Consider the following 23,538-nt stretch of genomic DNA (forward strand, 5'->3'; position numbering starts at 1 on the left):
TACATTTTTTAAATGTTAGAAACTTGGTTATTACAAAATGGTGTCCATATCATCTTCAAGCTACGGTACTTTTAGATGTAACCTCACTTAAGTTTCGTTAAATGTTTCAACTTTTTACTACAGATATTTCTGAAGGTTTTTTTTCGAACACCGGTGCGATTAATTAAACTACTTTGAAGAATAATTTGTTTAAAAGAAAACACCATTTAAATCACACCAAATATTTTTATTGGCAACGTATATAGACCGAAACGTTGCCAATAAAAATATTTGGTGTGATTTAAATGGTGTTTTCTTTTAAACAAATTATTCTTCAAAGTAGTTAAATGTTTCGTTCATTCGTTCAAACGTGGATAGTATTTTAAACGGCCCCTAATAGAAAAACTTACATTATGTGAAGACTAGCACGCCACCACGCCAATTTCAGAGTGAGGACGACGAGTTCGTATGGGACTTTGATTATTCTTTTAGATATTTAAAAGGGATGTGAAAGGGCCGGTGTTTGTGTATATTAAAACAGAGTATGGTATTCTCAGCAAATGAAAAAACCAAATATTTTCAATTTTAATATATTTTATTGACGGTGATTCATACAAGTTCATACAAACATAATGAGTTTAGAATTTCTTACGCGGTGATCTTGAAAAAAAAGAGGCACGAGAATCTACCAGAGCCTTTTTGTTGTAATTTACTTTGGGATCATTCATAAATTACTTAATGCTTTCACAAAGCACATATTTCTTCGAGTTATTTAAGATTGAATTTTGATGACATCACTGAAAAACCGTTACGTAATTTATGAATAATTCCTTACATGAAAAGACCACTTCCTGCTCCACTCCCTCGGTTGCTGAATAACACTTATTCCTAAAAGAATTATCAGACTTCTGCTTATGTGGCCTTTTAGATAGTATACTCAACTCATGCCCCAATAGAATCACAAAGAATTTCGCGACATTTTTCCCACCGGCCTTGCTTTAAGTTTCATTGATTTTGTGCTTACACGTCGCTAAAATCTTGATTTATTTTATTCGTTGAACTTCGTAGCTGGTAAAATTATTCAAAAATTTATTAATTGACTAAATATGTGACACCCGCTACAGCAGCATGCAATTGAACGAGAGACGGTGTGATTGAATGTTTATGATGGTAATAAAGTTTTGAGACGGCGGTAACACTACAATGTAAAGTTAACCATGCAAAAATACATTCAAAGAAACAGGGAACCCAAAGGTCATTCAAAGAATTTGTATCCATAGTCAAATCGAGTAATCACCTGTTATCGACAATGAAGACAAAAATAAACTTGTAATATGTATATAGCAAATTGTATGTACAAACAAATGACGTAAAAGATTTTGCAACAATCAGTTGAAAATGCTCAGGTCAAATGAAGTAACAGATTCGCTTATTGTTTGTGGAAGGATGAAATTTAACGATATTGTGAAAGTATGTGAATATTTGCGCATTAGAAACGCTCTTTTCGGCAGAGAAACCTTTGTCGATATCATCATCTTTCGAAGAAAGTTGTACTCACTTCACTTCAAACCCTTCATAAAAATACATTTCTCCTTTAGATTAGACAGTTTGCGCAAGTGACATATAAATTATAAGTCAACTTATAACTTCGAAATTATAAGTTATAAGTCAGTCAGTTATCAGTTATAAGTTAGGTGGTTATAAGTCGTAAGTTATAAGTCGGCTACATATAAAGTGAAATTTATAAGTTATAAGTCAGTGAGTTATAAGTTATAAGTTATAAGTGAATTTTCAAAATCTCAAAAACGTCGAATTCACAATTTTTTGATACTTTTGGACGTTTCTGAGAGATTTTGAAAATTCACTTATAACTTATAACTTATAACTTATAACTCACTGACTTATAACTTATAAATTTCACTTTATATGTAGCCGACTTATAACTTATGACTTATAACCACCTAACTTATAACTGATAAGTGACTGACTTATAACTTATAATTTCGAAGTTATAAGTTGACTTATAATTTATATGTCACTTGCGCAAACTGTCTATTATATCCTACAATTCTGCCATGCAACGCATAAAATTTTAGTGCAAAAGAGATGCAAGATTTTGATAGATTAAACATATGAAATTCTGTGACAAGATCGTGCATCTCTTTTGCAGTGGGAGGTGCGGGAAAACAGGAAAAGTAGGAGAATATACAGTTTTACTTGCTTCCTCGCCCCATAGCTACTGTTGTACAAACCTGATTTTTTTTAAATTAAATATTTTGTTTTGTCTCATCCGCACCTTCCATTTGACATGAAAACATCCAGGGATATGCTGAAAAAAGCAACAAAAAAACACTGTTCATGGAACTTGACTCCAAACTTCCGTGGCTGTTTCGATAACTTTTTTACGGCAGAAAGTTAGGTGGACACTCAACGCAGAGATAAACAACGTAAAACTCACATTTTTTTTATGTTGGGGTCTCAAAACAGTCGGCGTATTTGCCTGTTTCCCGCTATTTTCCGACGGGAAAGACTGGGCTATGTTTCGTTTTGCCTGTTTTTCAAGCATTGTGTATCTCTAGATGTTTTCGCGTTGGTGTGCGATGTGTCAAATGAATGGTATTGATAAGGCGAAACAAAATATTGAATTTTTAAGAAAATCTGGTTGGTTCACCAGTAGCTATTGGCGAGAAAGCAAGTAAGTTTGTTATGCGTCGCAGGGCAGAATTGCTTTTCGTTTCAATTAACATGCATGCAGCAGCACGGCTTCCGAAACTATCGACTTAGACAAAAATAAAGCTTTCGTTGTTCTACTCATGGAACCTTTTGTTTTTTCATCTCATTTCTGTGGTGTAAATAAATTGCTTAAAGATTTTTTTGTATTTAGAATACTATTAGAACTGTTTCACAAACATTTTTTTGGTCAAATTGGTCCATATTTAGAATATTCAGTTTTCCTCCTCCAAATTGTCTTTGTTGCAATTCGTAAACGTACTGCGTATCGCTTCCCATTGCCTACGATTTTCATCGATGTTCGTCACAAAGAGCTCTGTCTCCGGAAAGAGATTGTATAGAATTTCAAATGTCGGTCGCACCACCGTACCGATGAACTCGAGTTGAAGTTCGGGTATGCAGGCATTTTGTCGGTCCATCATTTGATTGGGTGCCAGGCCCATTTGTTTTTCCAGATCGCCTTGAGCAAAGAATTCCGAATAGACGAGATGCTGCGTGTAATATGCAAAATGAACGAAAATCTAACACACACGGCCCACAAAACGGGCAAATTTATTTACCGCAACATCTCGAGACGTGGGAAATGATCGCACTTGATCACTGAGGTCACAACAAGTCATTAGCAGACACATTAGTAGCATTTGATTGTCTTTCAAATTGGTTGAGTCTAGCGCCTGTAGGTCCTTCAAAATTCTGAAAGATTATGGAAGTGTCAGACATTTAAGCATTATAGAAAGTCTTATCCATTCCCAGTTTACTTGCCTAAAATGATTGGCAAGATCTGTGGCCAATATCAATTTGCGTAGATCGTCGATGCATGTTTTGAATTGCTCGGTGCTTAAACTGTCTAGAATTTTGCAGTTCTCTTCGTTTAATATACAAATTGCCTGGGACAAATGGTGTCGTTCATTTACACTTCCCTCCGAACTGTACAGTTTAGCCAGTGGACTTTTAATTTCCATTTGGAAGGAGTTGTTAGTACCCCTGTGATCTAGGTCGTGGCAAAAACAGGCAATCAACATTGACAATGCTTGAAGGTCCCTATAAAACAAAATTGAACGATAGCCACAACAAGATCATTTTCCCATCCATCGATTTGGACTCACGTCAATATTCCCAGTTCGACCAAATTCAGATTCATTAGCAAAGTGTAGGCCGAGTGTGCCACAGAGAAGGCATGCGTCCAATTGTGATATGGTATCGTCTCGCGGTAGCCTTTCTGCACGATTAACAAAAATCGAGCGAGCTTATCTTCAGGAATTTTAAATGTCGACACAAAATTCAGATCGATGAACATTCGCATCGACAACTGCAAGGTAACGGAGCGATCGATTTCGCGTGCATTGAAGCCAAGCGTCGAGAAATTTGGAATGTCCAATTCTTCTTGCGACATATTCTTCTGTAATCTAACCACGTCATCCTCAGGCACTTTCATGTGATAAATCAACAATTCCTGCGACAGCTTGTGTCGAGCTTCAGCCTTTTGTACTTGTTTGTGGACTAAGGAATGCATGATGCTAATGCCACAGTAGATGGAAAAGGCGGTAGCGATTTGTTCATCGCATTTGTCAAAGTGAAAAGCTCCCAACTGTCGGGAAAGTTTAGTAAAAAAATGTTCTATTCCGGAATCAGTTAGGGCAGTTTGTTGGGTACCTTATTGCATAACTGTGCCACTCCGATGATATTCTCTTCGTCACAAATCGGAAAACATAAAATATTCCTCGTCTTAAATCCAGTTTGTTCGTCAACACCTTTATAAAAGAGCGGATGTTGATAGGCGTTGCGTATGTTCAACAGTTTGCCAGTTTTGATCACATGTCCAGCTATGCCTTTACCTTGTTCGATACGGATCTCGGATGTTGCCTGTATCACTTACGTCTTTGTAACTAGATGCAGAGCTTAATTTGAGAAATACTGTACCTCGTCTCCATCGAATACTTTCGACACCAATTCGCCTGTATATTCGTCGATTAGAAAGAGTGAACAACGTTCGGCACCGGTCATGAATTTGGCTTCTGCCATAACACCGCGTAACAGTTGACCAAGATCGCCTAATAAGAGAGGAAACACTTTAGTGAGTCGTACGTAATTAAGGTTCAATCTATTGTCGAAGTGTGGTGATTTAGACAAAAATTTAAAAAAAAACTGGAATCTTTTGAAACTTGTAAGTCATGATGGTGGTGGCGTTTAAAAAACGATAATATCGTTCAAAAGGCGGTAATATCATTCAAAAAGCGATAATATCGTCGACATTATCGTTCAAAAAGCGATACACTAACCAAAGTCCCAAGTAGACAAAGACGATACCTTTGTATTGAGAACAATTCACGCCGTAAGTGCGTCTTCTATTTCAAAACATACCGCAAAGCAGGTCATTTTAACGCTTAGCTTTTGACATTTGTTATATGACGTCAGCGTTATTTTATCCAACTGTCAGTTGTAAATATTTAAATTTTTGCCGCGGCTGCTTTATCGTTCAAAAAACGATAATATCGTCGTGAAAACGATACTATCGTCCAGACAATATATTTCAAAATTTTACATTTTAGACGACATTATCGTCATGGGTGAAAATTTTTCGAACGATAGTATCGTTCCTGACGATACTGACCGTGTACAAATGTCGCCCCTCGTCTGCAATACAATTCTAACACAAAATGAATTCTAATTTTACAGGTCAAACTCAATGAAAGTTTTACACTTTCATTGGTCAAACTGACTCAAGCAATCGTTCAGATAAGTGCATTTATGTTGTGTAGTTCATCGATTTAGTTTTGTATATTGATAAAAACATCATGACCAGCAAAGAAAAGGGGAAATTCTATTGATTAAACCTCCGATGAATAATTTAACATCGTTTTCCCAAAGAAAAAAAAGAAAAATCAAAAATGTGATGCCGTGACCTAGTAGCACTCAAAATGTACAGTGAAATCGTATCCCTGTCTTGGGAAAATCCGCTAAATAAATTCTGTCAAATAATTTATCTGATTCAAATTTTCTTTCCCAACTTGTTCGCCTCAACCGAAATTGTTGCTGCTTATCTATCACACCACACACTTATCATAAATCATTTCGGTTTTAACTCATTTATTTTTCAACCAACATTTTCACCCCTTTTTATAAAAAATGCGTCTTCAACCAAAATTTTCGGTCCTTTTCCATTTCTCAAAACTCCCGAAAATGTACCAGGCAGTTAATGATGAAATCTCTTGCCCAGAATCTAAAACATTGATGATAAATTATTGAAATAGAAGTCGAAAAAGTGAAGTGAAATAATAGTCTCGTGACGATACTTCAACCCTTTACCCGACAGAATTTTCTGTATTTGGAGTGGAGTGGTGACGTGGATATAATTAGATTATTTGATTAGCTTATAAAACTTGTGATTATATATCGATGGAGTCTGGCATACACAAAAATATACAAAATATATATAGTCGGGCAAATATACAACTCAATGTCCCATTAGATTGTTTTGTTGATGTTAACGTCAATGCCATTATTTACCGAACATTAGAGAATCGTCCGTTGTCCGTTGTGGACTTTTTTTTCAATATTATTTGATCCGGTAATTTCGTCTTGTGAAAAACGCTGCTCTATATTCGGAATTTGTCCGTAATTCTTAGGAATTTTTAATGTGTTTTTTTCTAATTTTCAGGAATTAGGACTGTTCTTCTTCTTCTTCTTCTTTTTCAGCCTGTTTCTATCCACTGCTGGATGTAGGCCTCTCCAACTTCTTTCCATTTCGTACGATCCATTGCCATTTGCTGCCAGTTTGTACCTGCAATATTCTTAATTCCGTTTGTCCATCTCTCTGGTGGTCTACCTATAGCTCGTCTTTTATATGGTCGCCAGTTCATGATCTTTTTGGTCCAACGTTCGTCTGTCCTTCTTGCAATATGTCCCGCCCAGCTCCATTTCAGAGATGCTATTCTTGCCATGACATCAACGACCCTGGTTTGTTGTCGAATCCATTGATTCGTCATTCTGTCTCTGAGTGTTATTCCGAGCATACTCCGTTCCATGGCTCTTTGTGTCACTCTCAATTTTTCTTCGGATGCTTTCGTTAAAGTTAACGTTTCCGCTCCATAAGTGAGAACTGGAAGGACACAAACGTCGAAAACTTTGCGTTTCAGACTATTATTCATTTTGCTTTTGAAAATTAGTCTGAGTTTTCCGAACGCTGCCCATGCAAGACCAATCCTACGTCTTATTTCTGCAGTCTGGTTGTCCAGACCTAACTTCAGTTTATGTCCTAGATATACATAGCTGTCGACTCGTTCAATGACAGTGTCACCAATTTTGATTTCTCTATCGTCCCCGATGTTGGTCATGACTTTTGTTTTCGATAAGTTCATCTTGAGGCCAACTTTGCTTGCCTCTTCACTTAACTGTTGTAGCATAAGCTGAGCCTGACCTAGATTCGCTGCTATCGGTATAATGTCATCAGCGAAGCGGAGATTGCTCAGGTACACTCCATTTATCTTTATTCCCATTTTACTCCAGTTTAACTTCTTAAAAATACTCTGCAGAATCGCCGTGAATAATTTCGGTGAAATGGTGTCACCCTGCCTTACACCTCGGCCAATTCTGAATTTCTCCGTGCTCTTATGAAGTTTTATACATGAAGTAGCATTTTTGTACACATATCGAATTGTGTTGGAGTACCTTGAGTCTACTCTACATTCGTCTAATGCGTCCAATATCGACCATGTTTCCACTGAATCGAAAGCTTTTTCGAAGTCTATGAATAGCAAGACTATGTCGATGTTGTATTCTCGACACTTCTCAATAAGCGTTCTCATCACCTGCAAATGGTCGTTTGTGCTGAAACCAGATCTGAAAGCAGCTTGTTCAACAGGTTGGTAGAAGTCGAACTTGTTAGTGTTCCTCTTCGTAATGATTTTCATAAACAACTTGTAGAGTGTTGACAATAGGCTTATGGGCCGGTAATTTTCCAGCTTTGTTATGTCTCCTTTTTTATGCAGCAATGTAACTACCGCATTTTCCCAGGCTTCTGGTACTTCTTCCCATTGGAGACATTGATTAAACAAAGCCGTGATTGTCTTTAATAAGGAGTCTCCACCCAGTTTAATGGCTTCCACTGGAACACCATCTTCTCCGGGAGACTTTTTGTTTTTCATCTCGGCTACTGTGGTCTTGACTTCATCAACAGTTATGTCGGGCATATCCTCCGATCCCACGTTTCTTATTATTGGTCTATCTTCGGTTTCTTCCGTTGGACTCTGTCTTGCTGAAGAAAACAAATTCTCATAAAATTCTGTTGCAATGTTTAATATCGCATTTCGATCCGTTTGGATCGTTCCTGTTTTGTCTCGTAATTTGAAGATTTCTTTTTTGGCGTTTGTCATTTTTCTCCGTAGGACTTTCATATTGCAGTTAGCTTCAATTATGTTTTGAGCCAATTGGACATTATATTTTCTTTCATCTGATCTCCTTGCTTTGTTGATACTTTTAGACAGGTTCCGGTATTCCACCGAATCTCGTCCTCCGTTTTTTACCAACTCTGCTCTGCTTGCGATCAGGTCTAATGTTTCTCTGCTGAGTTTTGATTCTTTCCCTTGGACGGATTTGCATTTGGATTTCATGAAATCCATTATTGTATCGACGATTTTGGTATTCAATTCGTCCAATGTTTCACATTGATTGTTGACGTTATCTAATTCGGCAGTCATTTTCGCAGCAAATTCTTCATTTTGTGTGTAAAGCCTTTGTACGTCAATCCTTTCACTTTTTTGAACTAGTTGTGATCTTTGAAATCTGGTATTTAACGTGACTCTTGCACGAACCATTCGGTGATCACTACCGGTTGAAAAATTGTTTAGGACCGTAACGTTCTTAACGGTTGACTTACAGCCAGTTATGATGTAATCGATCTCATTTTTCGTTACACCATCTGCACTAGCCCAAGTCCATTTCCGTTGAGGCTTTCCGGCAAAAAATGAATTCATTGCGTACAAATTGTGTTGCTGTAGGAAGTTGAGTAGAGTATTTCCACGCTCATTTCTTTGGTCGTTGCTAAAACTACCAATAGAAACTTCGGAGTCTTCTTCTCGTTTTCCCAGCTTCGCATTGAAATCACCGATTAGATATTGGTAATGTGATGGGTTTTCGTTAAGAGCTTTCTCGACATCTTCATAGAATCTTTCTACTTCTTCGTCATCATGGGTGGACGTGGGTGCGTAAACCTGAATTAATTTGACACTGTATCTGTTATTTATCTTCAGGCTTACGTATATCACTCGATCGGATATGCTTTTCGTGTGAGTTATGCGATCCGACCATCGTTTATGTATGAACAATCCGACACCGTGCATCAGCATCTGACTGTCACTTCCTCGATAGAAGAATGTATGCCCTGATTGTAATTTCAGGCATTCCTCTTCAGGTTTTCTAACTTCGCTCACTCCCATTACATCCCATTTGATCTTCGTGCATTGTTCGTGCATTGAAAATTACTGAATAAATTTTCGATCAAATTATTAAATAGTCAACAATTTGTCCTGCTGAACAAGTCACCTAATATTTGTTTAAAGTGCAAAACGATTTTTTTTCAACTCCATTTTAGAGAAAATTATTAATTCAAAGCACCGACTGTATATGCCATAGAGTTTTTGTAGACGATTCTGCTGTATATGCAGTCGAATCCGTATGATAAATTGCTGGCAATTTCGACTTGAACGTCAATAAAAATAGAAAAAGAAAAAAGGGTTCGGAATGAAAAATTAAACATTGAATCTGGGTTGAGTTCGATTTTGTTAACATAATTTTAATCGGTTGATTGGTTGATTTGATTGAATAGAGCTCGACAATTCTGCGATTCTACGTCTTTATCGTGAATTTTTATTCTGAATTTTTATTACGAGAGAAATTCCGAATTGTATACCCAAGGCATGGAATAGTATTTTACTTACTACATGCGTCAAAAACCGTACTTTTTATGTTTCAAGCACTACTTTCGATGACCTCAGCATGTAAAATTCGTCACATGACTCGGGATAAAAAGTCTCGTTTTCGTGAGTATATTGACATCGGCTTCGCCTCGGAACAACTAAACACACATGAAAACTCTACTTTTCATCCCTTGTTATGTAATCGTAATTTTTGTGTCTGTCTCACTTCGTTCGGGCTACAACACGCGAAAAACCCGAAACCCCACTGGCTGAAAACCCGAGAAAATTTCTGGAAAACCTTTTTTTTCGGCCCCGACACATGAATAAGACTATTAATTAAAATCAATAAAAAAAAAACATCGTCAGCAGTGAAATAAAGAGCTTCAGTAGACGATCAATTTCCCTTAGTCAAAAAGTCATAGAAAGTCGGAAGCAAAGCTAAAATTTCTGTACTAAACTTTCAAACTCAAAAACTTAAAATTGTAAAAAATTCCAATGTCAAGAGGTGGTAGACATGGCTTTTCCGCACGAATTGAAAAATCGTATTGGTTATTCGATACGGAAAACAAAAGCTACGAAATGAATTCCGAACGCAAAAAACAGTACAAAGAAGGTAGACAGATCCAAACAGAATCACCAAAAAGGACTGGCAGGTATGCCACTAATAACCGTTATCAAACTGACAGCAAACCAAAGAGACAAGAGAGCAACGTTAAACCCAAAAAAACGACCGGAATCTACTTGAAAAATCACCACGAAACTGATTCAGATCGTAAGAGAAAAAGAACTCAAACTAATGGACCGCCTAACAAAAAAATTCGGAAAGACAATGTTAGTAGCGGTGACATGAACAATTCGGACCAGACAGTACCCCTACTCAATGAAAATATATCAAAAAAATCCTCAACCGTTGTGCGAACACAAAATGGCCAGCCTCGAACCGCCAGTAGTGCTAGCAGCACGAAGAATGATCTGTCTGACAATGCTGAAAGCGTTGGATCCGAATACGATGGAGAAGCGGCTTTCATTGGTATGCTATACAACGATATCGAACATGTTGCGTCAGACATTACTGAAGTGTCGAGTGAAAACATGTTTTTCTCCGATATCTTGAATATTTTCTACAGTGATGATCAGAATGACGAGAATGATGAGGACAAAGTAATTATTACTGAAATTTTTGATGATGATGAACCACAGCCGGAGAAACCTCCAACAAATTGAAGATGTTTGTAAAAATGTGTTAGAATAAACTCTAGATAGAACATGAAAAATCGTCGAGTGATGTTTCCGTTTTCCCTGACGCAGTACTGGAAAATTTGCCCTCACGGTCACGAGCATTATATCGTATACGATGGATATGGAATGGATAATGGACTTTTATTTAGAAATTTGATTGATTACACGTCCATGTGATTTCGTATTTAATATTCAAAAATTTCCAAAAAATCGTCCTTCGATATTGAATTTCCCAAATTTATGTCGTCCATTAAAAGTGGATTAAATCAAGTTAATTGCATGAACGTTTAGACTGTGCAAACGGGCATCATTTATTATTCAAAACAATAAAATGAAGCAATCGATATTATTGGTAATTTTAACGGACCGAAACGACGACACAAACATGTCAGGAACACGTTCGGAAACAGATAGCTTCACAACAAAATAATCGTCTCTATCAATTTAAATAGATCAGCAGACGCAAATAGATTTATGGTTTGAATTAATATGCCAATTAGAGGATGGAGGGAAATTCGTTGATGAATCGAAAAAAGTTTGGAAATAGTATGGGTACACTGAAGTCTATAAAAGACGCTAGTGGATTGAGCTTATACTCATAGTTTGGTATTCGTAAAAAAACCTAAAAAGCTATTAATGTGACGAGTCCCCCCTCTCCACACTTAAACTAAAAAAAGGAATTTGGGTGAGATGATTCGGCTTTCTTCCTTTTGAATGTCTTTCTCGCAGTAGATCAAGTCTGACTATCTGTAAACCAGAAAACTGATAGCTATAACGCCATCCGACTTCGAATAACTTTGGACTTGATCTGTACACTTGTTTAATCGTAGTTTCCTCAATATCTTCCACGTGTAAAGCTGAAAACATACGAGCAATTTTATGTTCACAAGTGACCTTTTGTCAAGGTCCAACAAAATGACGAAATGAGGCGCATTTCGTCAAAGGATAAATTAAGTAAAAAAAACCGAACACCTCGAGGGGTAACTCACTTCTAGATTAAATGGATTAAATGGTATTAAATGGATTAAATGGATTAAATGGATTTAATGGATTTAATGGATTAAATGGAATAAAAATTGGATTAAATGGATTAAATAGGAAAAAAGTTCATTTTACCAAATACTGTAAAAGTCTTAAAAATTGTTGATTTTGATCGAACCACGTACTACAACTCATACTACAATGTTAAAAAGCGAAAAAATCCACTTTTAGGAGTTTTTGGTGTAAAGTGGATTAAATGGATTAAATGGATTAAATGGATTAAATGGATTAAAAAAATTTAATACCATTTTTAACAAAAAAAAAATTTCCTTTACCTCACGAGTACTTAAACGAGCTGGTGATCGTGCAAATCTATTTTTCGCAATTACTTTACAAATTTTTCAGGTCGGTAGCCTAATTATTTCGGTAAAACTAAAAATTTTTTTTTGGATTAAATGGATTAAATGGATTTAATGGATTTAATGGATTAAATGGATTAAATGGAAGTGCGTCACCCCTCGGAACACCTTCATCATTCAATTTGTAGAAGGATGAATTCAGTACCAAACTCATTCTTTACACAATTTGTAAAGGGATGAGTAAATTTGGAACAAACCAAACTCTTTCCTTTTACAGTTAGTAGGAGAATGAAAAAACCAAACTCTTTATTTACACTGTTTGTAGAAGGATGGATTCAGCAGGAACAAACCAAACTCCTTCCTCACACAAATTGTAGAAGGACGAATTCAGTAGGAGCAAACCAAACTCTTTCCTTACACAAATTGTAGAAGGATGGATGAATTCAGTTGGAACAAACCAAACTCATTCCTTACACAGTTTGTAGAAGGATGAATTCAGGTGGAACAAACCGAACAACATCTTTACTCAGTATGTATAGAAATGAATTCGGTAGGAACAAACAAAACTATTTCATTGCAAAGTTAGTAGAAGGATGATTTCTGTAGGAACAAATCAAAATCCTTCCTTAAAAGTTTGTAGAAGGATGAATTTAGTTGTTTCAGACTAAACTCCGCCCTCACACAATCTGTAGAAGGATTAAGTAGGAACAAAACAAACGCCTGAACCATATGATTCATAAAAGGTTATTATAGCTGACTATTTTATCTAATTTATATTCTGATATAAATACGTTAATAATATTTGGTTTCGAAAGCTACCAATACGTAATTTTTCTGACACGATCATCTTCTCGTCATTTATATCATCATCTCTCCATATATTTTCAGTTTCTGAACGAATATTGTCCTTAAAATAATATTTGGATTCATGTTTTTACCTTACAGTGTGCGAATAACGAAAAAGAGGCTATTTGCACATTCCGCGAATAGTCACTTTATAATACTTTTCTTGGCTATTCGTACAATGTGCGAATAGCCAAAGTATTATAAAGTCACTATTCGCACAAAGTGCGAATAGCATTTTCGTTTAGGTTTTTTTTAAACCGAAATCAGACATTTTGTAAGTTAAGGCACAAGGACCTGCGCCACCTTAACCTTTTTAGGACTTTTTTCCTAGAATTTTTTAACGCTTTAAGGCCAGAAATCTCGGAATTTTTCGTACGAACTTTTCCCACATCCATAGACAAAAATGCTCCCCACAACATCATAGTACAACATTATATCAAAAGAGGACAATCCTTATGGAGATGAGAGTTGAGTTGACCAATCTAATCAGAAGTGATTAAAATAATTACCAAAAAGCGCGCAATGATGGTATTTCGTTGAGAGCAATAGTTGAGACTGGTTATTTAGATTTTGTGAACCGAACAATCAGCCTGTTTCTCTGATTATTTACCGACTCGTATGCTGTTAAAAAACTAACTAGTAGAATTGGATGTAAATGATACAATACAGCCCATTGTGCACGCATTAACATATATGTGACGGATTATAAATGAAGCGTTTGTGTTACCATATAATATCCATTATGTGGAGTGATCATAATAACCATGAAAGTGTTTTTATATTTCACATATTTATGGTGTTTTTCGCATCATTAGTATGGTGTGGAACACACTTCGATTATAAACAAAAATGCGATGAGTAAAAATGATGATAAATTAGGAAAAATCATTGTGCACAGAAATGATGTCGAGCTTTTCATTTTTTGCATTTGGATGAATGGAACCCCTGTGCGAAAAAAAAACTTTTGATTGTTTGTGGAAACTGATGGGTTTCAATTAATCTGTTTCATTGGAGTTGTTTGTTTGCGATATAATATGTGTCCATTGTAACGACCATACAAAATCAGTTCGTGTTTGTTTCCGCTTCAAATAATTAATTTTCGCAATCATGAAAACATAGAGTGTACTTTAACACCCGCTTTGTTCGCGGTTGTTCGTCTTTACCTGCAACTGGTAGATAATCTGAAGCACAGAAGTATTTGTTTTCACCTGGTACAGACGACAAGCATATGACCAGTATTATTATCGGGTCTGTTACTTCTATCGATCTGCTTAGAACGATAATATCGACCCAACAAAAATCTCTTCGAGAAAAGTGTGACGCAGTCTTTGAAGTACAATAAGGGAGGGACGGATCGATTTTTTTCGCGATTTTTTGTCACATATCAGTAGAAACACGAAAAATAAGAAACTGGTACATCGGGCATTCTCAAAATATTGTCTCATTTAGAAGATTTTACAAAAAGAAAATCGATGAAAATAGCACTTCCCACTCAATTTCACACCCAAATCACATCCACTCTGAACTTAGTCAAATATGGCTTAACGAAGAAAATCGTCGTCAAAGTCGTTAATCTTAACATGAGTATTGTTTTTGAAACGTCAAATCAGCAACACAAGAATTTAGTGTCGACTGTGAAAATTGTAATAATTTCGGTGATTTCGATGTGATTTAATTCATATTTTGTGCGGAAATGTGCTTCTTGTGTTTTTTTAACAGTGCAATCAACGGTTGACTTAAAACATTCGTCAAAACCACCGAAATCACGAAAAATTTACATTGACCAATCATGTAAACAAACAAAAATATTGTCGTTTGGTGTGATGTGAAGTTCAAAAGAGATGACCCAGTACAAAGCACTGTGCGTTGCCCAATAAAAACAAGAGGAGATTGACGCGGCAGGCGCGTTAGCAATAGACTCGCACGTTCCGAAACTACAATTTTCGCAATATTTCCACACATTTAGTATAGTTGAGTGTAACTGCTATTACAATCACAGTAGTCCTTATTACATAAATTAAATTTCGAAAATGGTACAATTGTGAAATCACATAATATGAAGAGTACTTACTATTAATAGTTAAATATTGATAGTCAAATGTCGAACAACGTAGGCGCAAGCGGATCATACATTTTAATCAGTCAAGTCTTGACGCTCGCCTAGTTAACATCTCCGCTAAAACATTCTCTTTCAACTATCAACTATTGATAGTTGACTATCAATAGTTGAGGAAGAATGTTTTAGTGGAGATGTTAACTGGACGAGCGGATCATACATTTTAATCAGTCAATTCGTGACTCTTGTCCAGTTGACATCACCGTTAAACATTCTACCTATCCAATATTGATAGACAACTATCAATAGTTGATAGTTGAGGGAGAATTTTTTGGCGGAGATGTTAACTGGACGAGCGTCATATATTGACTGATTAAAATGTATGATCCGCTAGCTACTAGATTGTTCGACATTTGATAGTCAACTATTGAATGTCAACTATCACACCATTATGTGATTTCGCAATATTTCCATATATTGCGTAATTGAATTTATTACATAATATTACAAAAATTTACAGCAGCACTAGTCTATGCGCAGCGCTCGTTCGGTGAACATCTTTGTTGAAGCATCTTAAATATTTGAGTTCTCATCGAAAAGGCTCACCCTCTATCACATATCAGACATACGTGAGAATGGTAGTTGGGCAGAGTGAATTCGATTGGGACTAAAAATCTTAATGGAGTGATGTGTGTCGTTGCGCGAGACGCTGTGACCTATAAATTTTTGAGGTCTGATCGAAAAGGCTCACCCTTCATCAATATACCAGACTCAAGTGATAATTGTAGATGGGCAGAGTCAAAAAGATCGGGATCAAAAGTTTGGATAGTTTGAGCGTGTCGCTTCAACCGTCCTTTCATATTTATCTAAAGTTACGACACACGGACAGACAGACGGACGGACGGACGGACGGACGGACGGACGGACGGACGGACGGACGGACGGACGGACGGTCGGACGGACGGACGGACGGACGGACGGACGGACGGACGGACGGACGGACGGACGGACGGACGGACGGACGGACGGACGGACGGACGGACGGACGGACGGACGGACGGACGGACGGACGGACGGACGGACGGACGGACGGACGGACATGGCTCAATCGTCTTATAATATCATACTGATAATAATTGCCCACTACGATATAGGCCGTTTTCGATTATTTCACTTACTTACACGATGGTGGGCAAAACATAAAGACTCTCACGATTTACTTCGTATCGTGCGAGTCTAATAAAATGTCGGCGGTAATCTTAAAAATTACGTTTTAGCGGAAACGCTTTAGTTTAAATGTGTATACGTTTCCGGTAAAATAAATTAGTGCGAAAGCAATCACTTTTGAGGAACCTTACGATAACACCTTTAGTTAGGGGTAGGTCACATCCCTCATTTCTAAAATGAATGATATCGCTAGAGTTGACGCTTTTAGCTTCGTTACGCAAAAATCAAATTTTACACCTAATTAGTTCAAACAAGCTGGCTTAGTTTTATCTCATCATCTGCCAAATAATTTTTACCAAAAAAAAATTGACTGGAAACAACAAAAATTTTACCAAAAAAGTCTGCGTCGCATGTGGCAGATGTTTAGGACCAGACCTGCAAGAAAATTTATAACGAGTGATAGCTCGTTTTGCTCGTATTTGAAGCGAGAATATGATAGAATATGTTTTGTGGTGATATAAAGCAAAGGGTAGAAACTGAAATGTTCGGCTATATATAGTTGCCGCGTCTCAAAAAATTTCTTCGTTCTTTTTTTGGAAGTTAGACTGCGTTAGACTGTTATCTCTAGGACAAATTTGTTTATCTCGCTATATTTGTTCTCGGCAGATAAAATATCTTACGCACCTCTATCCTAAATGTTTATTATGAGGATTTGGATTATTTACCACGCCTTCGGCTCGGTAAATAGCTTCGAAATCGTCAAAATAAACATTTTAGACAGAGATGCATAATCTACTATTAATGAGTTGAATTTTTGTTAAAACATGCATTTTACTATTATAAAGGACCCAGAGCTTGTCATTTTTTTTGTCATCGTTATGGACAATATGTGACAGGTGCCTTCGATACTATATTCTTCACGTGTACATTAAGAGTATACATCTGAACAGAAGTGGCTAGTAGCGAAAACGGAACTCTTTATCAACAAATTATGAAAGGTGCGGGAAATGAGGAAAAGTAGAAAAATATGCATTTCAAAGACGTTGAGACACCAGAGTGGTGAAACAGTGTTTCGTTTTGTCTTGCTACGTTTCGGGTTTCGCTTATTATTCACATATTTTCAAGCGTATATTCACGAATTTCTGCTTAAAATTGAGGATCAAAACGTCAAATGAAAAATATTGACGAGACGAATGATAACATGCAAATGCGTCGAAAATCGGACTCATGTATCAGGAGTTACTGGCAAGAAAGCACGCAAAACAGGTCAAAATAGAGAGTTTTGCTAAATAAAATAAAATAAAATAAATCTATGGAACTTTTCCTCATTTCCCGCACCTGCATGAACAATGATGATGATAATCACAATATTAAGCGATGAACTCTGACCAACGTGTAGTCTTACAATATCAGAACGCATGTTAAAAGCAATCAAGGAAAACATTGTGCATGAAACTGTTGATATAAGAGCAAATAAAGTAACAAATCCGATAATTATGCTGTGAGATACCTCTAATGTTTATCATCTAGAAACTGGGCATGTTTTCGTAAAGAGATAAATTTTAGCTTCCACCCTTTGAATATTCAAGTAGATGAGAAAACGAAAACATTTATTTGTGATTTGTCTCTCTCGTCGCTCCACAATTAATTAGCTCTTAAGAAGTGTTAGTCGTATAATTGAATTACTTAGTGAAATAAGTTCTTTTATCGCATACGCGGTGTGATTCCCCGACAAAATTATTCACCTAGGATATATAAACAAACATTATACTTCTGTAAATTGTCAAAGTGTCAATCGCATATCTTGTTGTCTCGTTTTCGCTTATGCGATAAAAAAGAATATGCACGTATGACAAGCCGTCTCGGCAAGCCTTGCCGCTTTGTCATACGTGCATAATATTTATTACATGCTACATGCGTCGAAAGCCGTACTTTTCATGTTTGAAGCACGTCTTTCGACGGCCTCAGAATGTAATATATATTACACACTTGTCACGAAGAAGTCGAGGCTTGCCGAGACTGATAGTGACAAGTGTGTACTCTATTTTATCACATAAGCGAAAACGAGACAACAACATAGACCTGAAGTGTAATTTTTGAATTAAACTTCTAGGTAAGTAATTTTGACATCGCGAACACCGCCCGTATGTGATAAAATCCATAACATATAATTTGGGATAAAAAGATGAAAAGTCTAGTTTTCGTGTGTTTATTGACCTCGGCTTCGCCTCGGATCAACAAAATTCACACGAAAACACTACTTCTCATCTCTTTATCCCTAGTCATGTAAAACACTATTTCATTCGTGCGGCGTGAATAACCTTATTTTCTCCTTACATGACTAGAGATAAAAATATGACTTTTCATTTTTATACTGAGTTATGCAATGGATTTTACATGCTGAGTGCGTCGAAAGTACGGCTTTCGACGCATTTAGCATGTAAAATACTATTTCTCAACTTTTGTTTCTCCCATGGTTTTTTTCACCATTTCACCGAAATTATTCACGGCGATTCTGCAGAGTATTTTTAGGAAGTTAAACTGGAGTAAAATGGGAATAAAGATAAATGGAGAGTACCTGAGCAATCTCCGCTTCGCTGATGACATTGTACCCATAGCAGCGAATCTAGGTCAGGCTCAGCTTATGCTACAACAGTTAAGTGAAGAGGCGAGCAAAGTTGGCCTCAAGATGAACTTATCGAAAACAAAAGTCATGACCAACATCTAGGACATAAACTGAAGTTAGGTCTGGACAACCAAACTGCAGAAATAAGACGTAGGATATGTCTTGCATGGGCAGCGTTCGGAAAACTCAGACTAATTTTCAAAAGCAAAATGAATAATAGTCTGAAACGCAAAGTTTTCGACACTTGTGTCCTTCCAGTGCTCACTTATGGAGCGGAAACGTTAACTTTAACAAAAGCATCCGAAGATAAATTGAGAGTGACACAAAGAGCCATGGAACGGAGTATGCTCGGAATAACACTCAGAGACAGAATGACGAATCAATGGATTCGACAACAAACCAGGGTCGTTGATGTCATGGAAAGAATAGCATCTCTGAAATGGAGCTGGGCGGGACATATTGCAAGAAGGACAGACGAACGTTGGACCAAAAAGATCATGAACTGGCGACCATATAAAAGACGAGCTATAGGTAGACCACCAGAGAGATGGACAAACGGAATTAAGAATATTGCAGGTACAAACTGGCAGCAAATGGCAATGGATCGTACGAAATGGAAAGAAGTTGGAGAGGCCTACATCCAGCAGTGGATAGAAACAGGCTGAAAAAGAAGAAGAAGAAGAAGATGGTTTTTTTCTCTTTGCAACTGCCACTAAGTATTGGTTTTGAAAATGGTGACACAAAATTGATGTGCTTTTTTCGTGGCCACGCACGGATGAAAAATTATGAGTTCACCTCGAGCAGAAAAGAGAGAATTCCAACTCGAGCGAATTCCGGCCATCGCTTCACTCTGGCAGCAACCTTTTGTTCTTGTTGGAATTTCCTATTTTCTCCCATTGGTAAACAAATAACAATTACCTATTCGTGTATCACTTAAAACAACGGTTCGACACTTTCCTTGGAAGTTTGTTTTAATTACATAATTCCCTAGAGTACACGTTATAATTCAAAAGATATGAGTTGTTGTTGGCATGAGCGACACACCTTTTTGAGGTTGCTCAATGCTCATACTAATAATTCCCTTTTCATGATGACACTCGACTGGTGTATAGTAAATTCGCATTGCACTTCAGACAATGCTACACTACAATGATGTGTACTAACAATTTAATTTAATTTGGTTTATTTATCAGAACAACAAGGTAGGTCCTTATACAAATGTTCATAGACTTTTCATAACAGTAGATTAACAAATTACAAAAAAAAGAAGAATTACAAATGACTAGCGTAATAAACAAATAGAGCCTCAACAACGAGATAAGGATTACGATAGTGAAATGAACATTAAAAATATAAAAAGGCAGCATAACATTGGACTGTACGGGGGTGGGCAGAAAAGCATAAAAAGAAATAGTACCGACCCTAATGCTTGTGTATCACTGTGCATAAAAAAATCAAAAATAAAAAAAATAAAATAAAATCGATGAGTGGTAGGTCTATGTAGCCCCGGACGATGCTCACACACGCTGTCGAACAAAACGTTCAAAACACCGATTTTTGAAGGATTTCAGTGTTCCAGTCATTTTGACTTCATTCGGGAGCAAATTGAATCTCGAAACTGCATTTACGAAAAATGACTTGTTGTACTGGCTTGTGGTATGAACAGGAATTATCAAATGATTAGATCTCGTTGAAACTTGAATGCAGCTAGTCAGATACTCCGGCGCCTCATTGATAACTAATTTGAAGACCATCAACAGCGAGCGGTACTTGAGGAACTCCATCAAGGTGCATCCCAGCAAACGACTTACACATTCGGCAATGCTGTCATACCTTCCGATGCCATACACAAAGCGAATACAGGCAGCAAAGACTCTCTCAAGCACTTTGACGGACTTTGCGCTGATATTTGACGAATATATCGAGTCACAGTAAGTGAATAGAGGTAACATTAGCGTCTTGACTAGCATTGCTCTAGTTTGTTGCGGTAAAATATGTTGATTTGCCCAAAGGCTCCTCAGTCTGGCGAACACCTTTGCACTTATATCGTTCACATGCGCATTGAAGTTTAGGTTAACGTCCATCTTCAATCCCAGATTGCACACATTGTCAGAGTAATTTACTAGCATTCCATTAATAAAAATGTTCGGCATCACTCGTCTCACAGCATTGTTCGCGAATACGATAGCTTGAGTCTTCCCAGCATTCAATATCAATCCATTCTCAGACGCCCAAGCGCATACAGCATTAACGTCAGCATTTATTTTAGAGAAAGCATCTTCGACATCTTTTTCAGCAAAAGCGTAGTATAGCTGAACATCATCGGCAAACATGTGATGTAGCATATGACGTAACGACTGTGGTAGATTATTAATGTACAGCGAAAAGATGAGCGGCCCAAGAACGGAGCCTTGCGGAATGCCTTGATGCACTGGAATAGGCTCTGAAACATGATTTTTGATCACTACACATTGTCTACGATCATTAAGATAGTCCCGCAGAAACGACACAGCCGATGTTGAGAATTTGAACTCACTCCGGAGCTTGTCTAGAAGCCTACCGTGCCTAATAGTGTCAAACGCTTTAGTAAAGTCAAGCAGCAGCAGCACGGTGAGACATTTCCTTTCAAACGCTCTTCGAACATAATCAGATAAATTCAACAACACTGTCTCAGTGCTGTGCTTCGGTCTATATGCAGACTGACATCTATCCATATATTTTAGACGCGTCAAGTACTCAACCATTTGTCCCTTAGCTATTATTTCCAGGACTTTCGACAGACACGGTAATATGCTGAGCGGCCTGAAGTCGTCCAAACCAAAAGTTCTCGCCTTTTTGTGATTCGGTATGATCATAGCCAATTTCCAACATTTCGGTATTCGCGAAACAGTCAGACAAAAATTTACGATGTGCGTCAAGACTGGTAAAACACATGGCATTGCAATCTTCACAAAAGTAATCGATATGTCGTCGAGTCCAATTGCCTTCGATTTGATAGAATTCACAGCTCTTAAAACGTCAACGCTCGAGACGTTACTAAAAGCAAAGCCACTATCGTCTGCATTTTCGCCGTAACGTTCACTTGTCTCGCGTAAATCAGTGTTATTCACGGTCAAATGTTGATTATATTCATCAGCAGTGAAACATGGAGTCACCTTACTTGACGAGACTACTCCAATATTACGTAGATTGCGCCACACAGCTTTTGTTCCAAGCCTGGAGTTAAACTTTCCATACAAATACGTTGCTTTCGCCTGCTTTATAACGCTAGTGGCTGTATTTCGCAGCTGTTTGTAATGCTGTCTGGAAACCAGGCCATTTTTGAAGGCAGAAAACGCTATATCACGTTCAATGATGGCTCTTTTAACGTCGCTGTTGAACCATGGCTTGATCGATGAAATGCAAGCTTTCTTTCTGACTGGCACAAGAGGAGCTCCAATTTAAATTGTTATTGGAATGCAAGGTAAAAGGGTCTATTCTATTGCTGAAACAAGTATTCACCGGCTTGTAATTCAATTTTTAGTCGATCTAGTAGACTATAGTAGTGTAACATTTTCTGCGAAAGACTAAACGAAATTAAACTTATTCCCAAATTTACATTTAAATTCTAAATGTCAAGTGACCTTAAAAGACAGCGACGGGCGAGTGAATCGGGAGATGATGACCAACTAGAAAAGAGACCGAAAATAGCAGATGCATCCTTGTCAACATCGTCTGATTTAGCACAAGCAATAAACTTGGAATTGTCACGTAAATTCGATTTTGTTTACCTCATTCATACCCTCAAAAATCAAATTACAATTTCTGACTCGAATAGACGCAGTAACATTTAAAAGAACCAGATCGACATCTAACGAACCAGTTGAAAGAAATGTGAGGGCACGGCTGACCGTCGATTTATCAAGTTCCAATCCTGAGCACACATCATTTTTGATGGGAGCCATCGCAAATGAATTGGAAAATATAAGCCAAATGCTGTCGTCGCCGGATGCATCGAGAAGCAGAGTCGGTAAGGTTTTCTTTTGTATATAGATCAAAATTTTCCAAATCTCATTGTGTCGATCTTTGGCATGAAGCAAGTCCATCATCATCGCCATCACGATCACATTCTCAACCCTCATCCACTTCATCCTCACCTGATTATTATGATAGACTAGTAGCGGACGGCTACGAATTAATGGACCGTATGCGTCAGGATCCTGGCTTTGCGAAATATTTCTAGTTCAAATTCCGATTTTGATCCTAATAAAATTTACTGTAGATCCAAACGATCCAAACCGAGTCTTTGTAAAGCTACAAAAAAATTGTGAACTCTTCTCGGAAGAGCTAAGAGCTATCCGCAATATGTCTCAATTGAGATTCGATGGAAATACGTTCCGTTCGAGTCAGTCTTTCAAAAACAAAAACTTAGCTTTCTCCTAAACAAAATTAAAGAAACCTTTGGTGTTGCGCCTGAACGAGGTTTCACGAAGGTGTGGCGGCACTGCAAAGTAAATTATTCACCGCGATGATGATATTTATTAGGTTTCCTGATCAATGTTATTAAACTGATGACGACATATTGTGTTCCTCAATCGAAATAAAGTTTTATTGAAGGATCTGATTGGAATCAACGCATAGCTAGTTTAAGTTTCTTTTAAA

The 23,538-nt window shown here is 37.3% G+C and overlaps 2 protein-coding genes across 2 annotated transcripts in view; one reads left to right on the top strand and one right to left on the bottom strand.

The window, feature by feature from the left end:
- Nucleotides 1-2,039: 2,039 nt before the first annotated feature.
- LOC119081926 (cGMP-dependent 3',5'-cyclic phosphodiesterase-like) overlaps nt 2,040-23,538 on the bottom strand; it is a 75,707-nt gene continuing 54,208 nt past the window's right edge. Inside the window, exons 6-11 of the mRNA XM_037191179.1 lie at nt 4,630-4,760; nt 4,363-4,572; nt 3,816-4,297; nt 3,472-3,750; nt 3,270-3,402; nt 2,040-3,200 (exon numbers count right to left, since the gene is read on the bottom strand). Coding sequence (XP_037047074.1) covers nt 2,925-3,200; nt 3,270-3,402; nt 3,472-3,750; nt 3,816-4,297; nt 4,363-4,572; nt 4,630-4,760 — 1,511 coding nt within the window. The 3' untranslated portion in view covers nt 2,040-2,924. The remainder of the gene's footprint in view (nt 3,201-3,269; nt 3,403-3,471; nt 3,751-3,815; nt 4,298-4,362; nt 4,573-4,629; nt 4,761-23,538) is intronic.
- Nucleotides 22,428-23,174, top strand: LOC119081930. The gene is made up of 3 exons (XM_037191185.1): nt 22,428-22,647; nt 22,715-22,906; nt 22,974-23,174. The coding sequence occupies exons 1-3, from the start codon at nt 22,509-22,511 to the stop codon at nt 23,117-23,119; spliced, it is 477 nt and encodes a 158-aa protein (XP_037047080.1). The 5' UTR covers nt 22,428-22,508; the 3' UTR covers nt 23,120-23,174.

This window comes from Bradysia coprophila, unplaced genomic scaffold (assembly GCF_014529535.1).
Source record: "Bradysia coprophila strain Holo2 unplaced genomic scaffold, BU_Bcop_v1 contig_373, whole genome shotgun sequence".
NCBI classification, from domain to species: Eukaryota; Metazoa; Arthropoda; class Insecta; order Diptera; family Sciaridae; genus Bradysia; species Bradysia coprophila.

Excerpts from the sequence above, each read along its gene's own strand:
- LOC119081930 (XM_037191185.1), top strand. The coding sequence starts at position 22,509 with ATGTCAAGTGACCTTAAAAGACAGCGACGGGCGAGTGAATCGGGAGAT. Across the intron at positions 22,648-22,714 it reads AATAAACTTGGAATTGTCAC|ACGCAGTAACATTTAAAAGA; the intron begins GTAAATTCGATT and ends TGACTCGAATAG. Across the intron at positions 22,907-22,973 it reads TGCATCGAGAAGCAGAGTCG|CAAGTCCATCATCATCGCCA; the intron begins GTAAGGTTTTCT and ends TTTGGCATGAAG.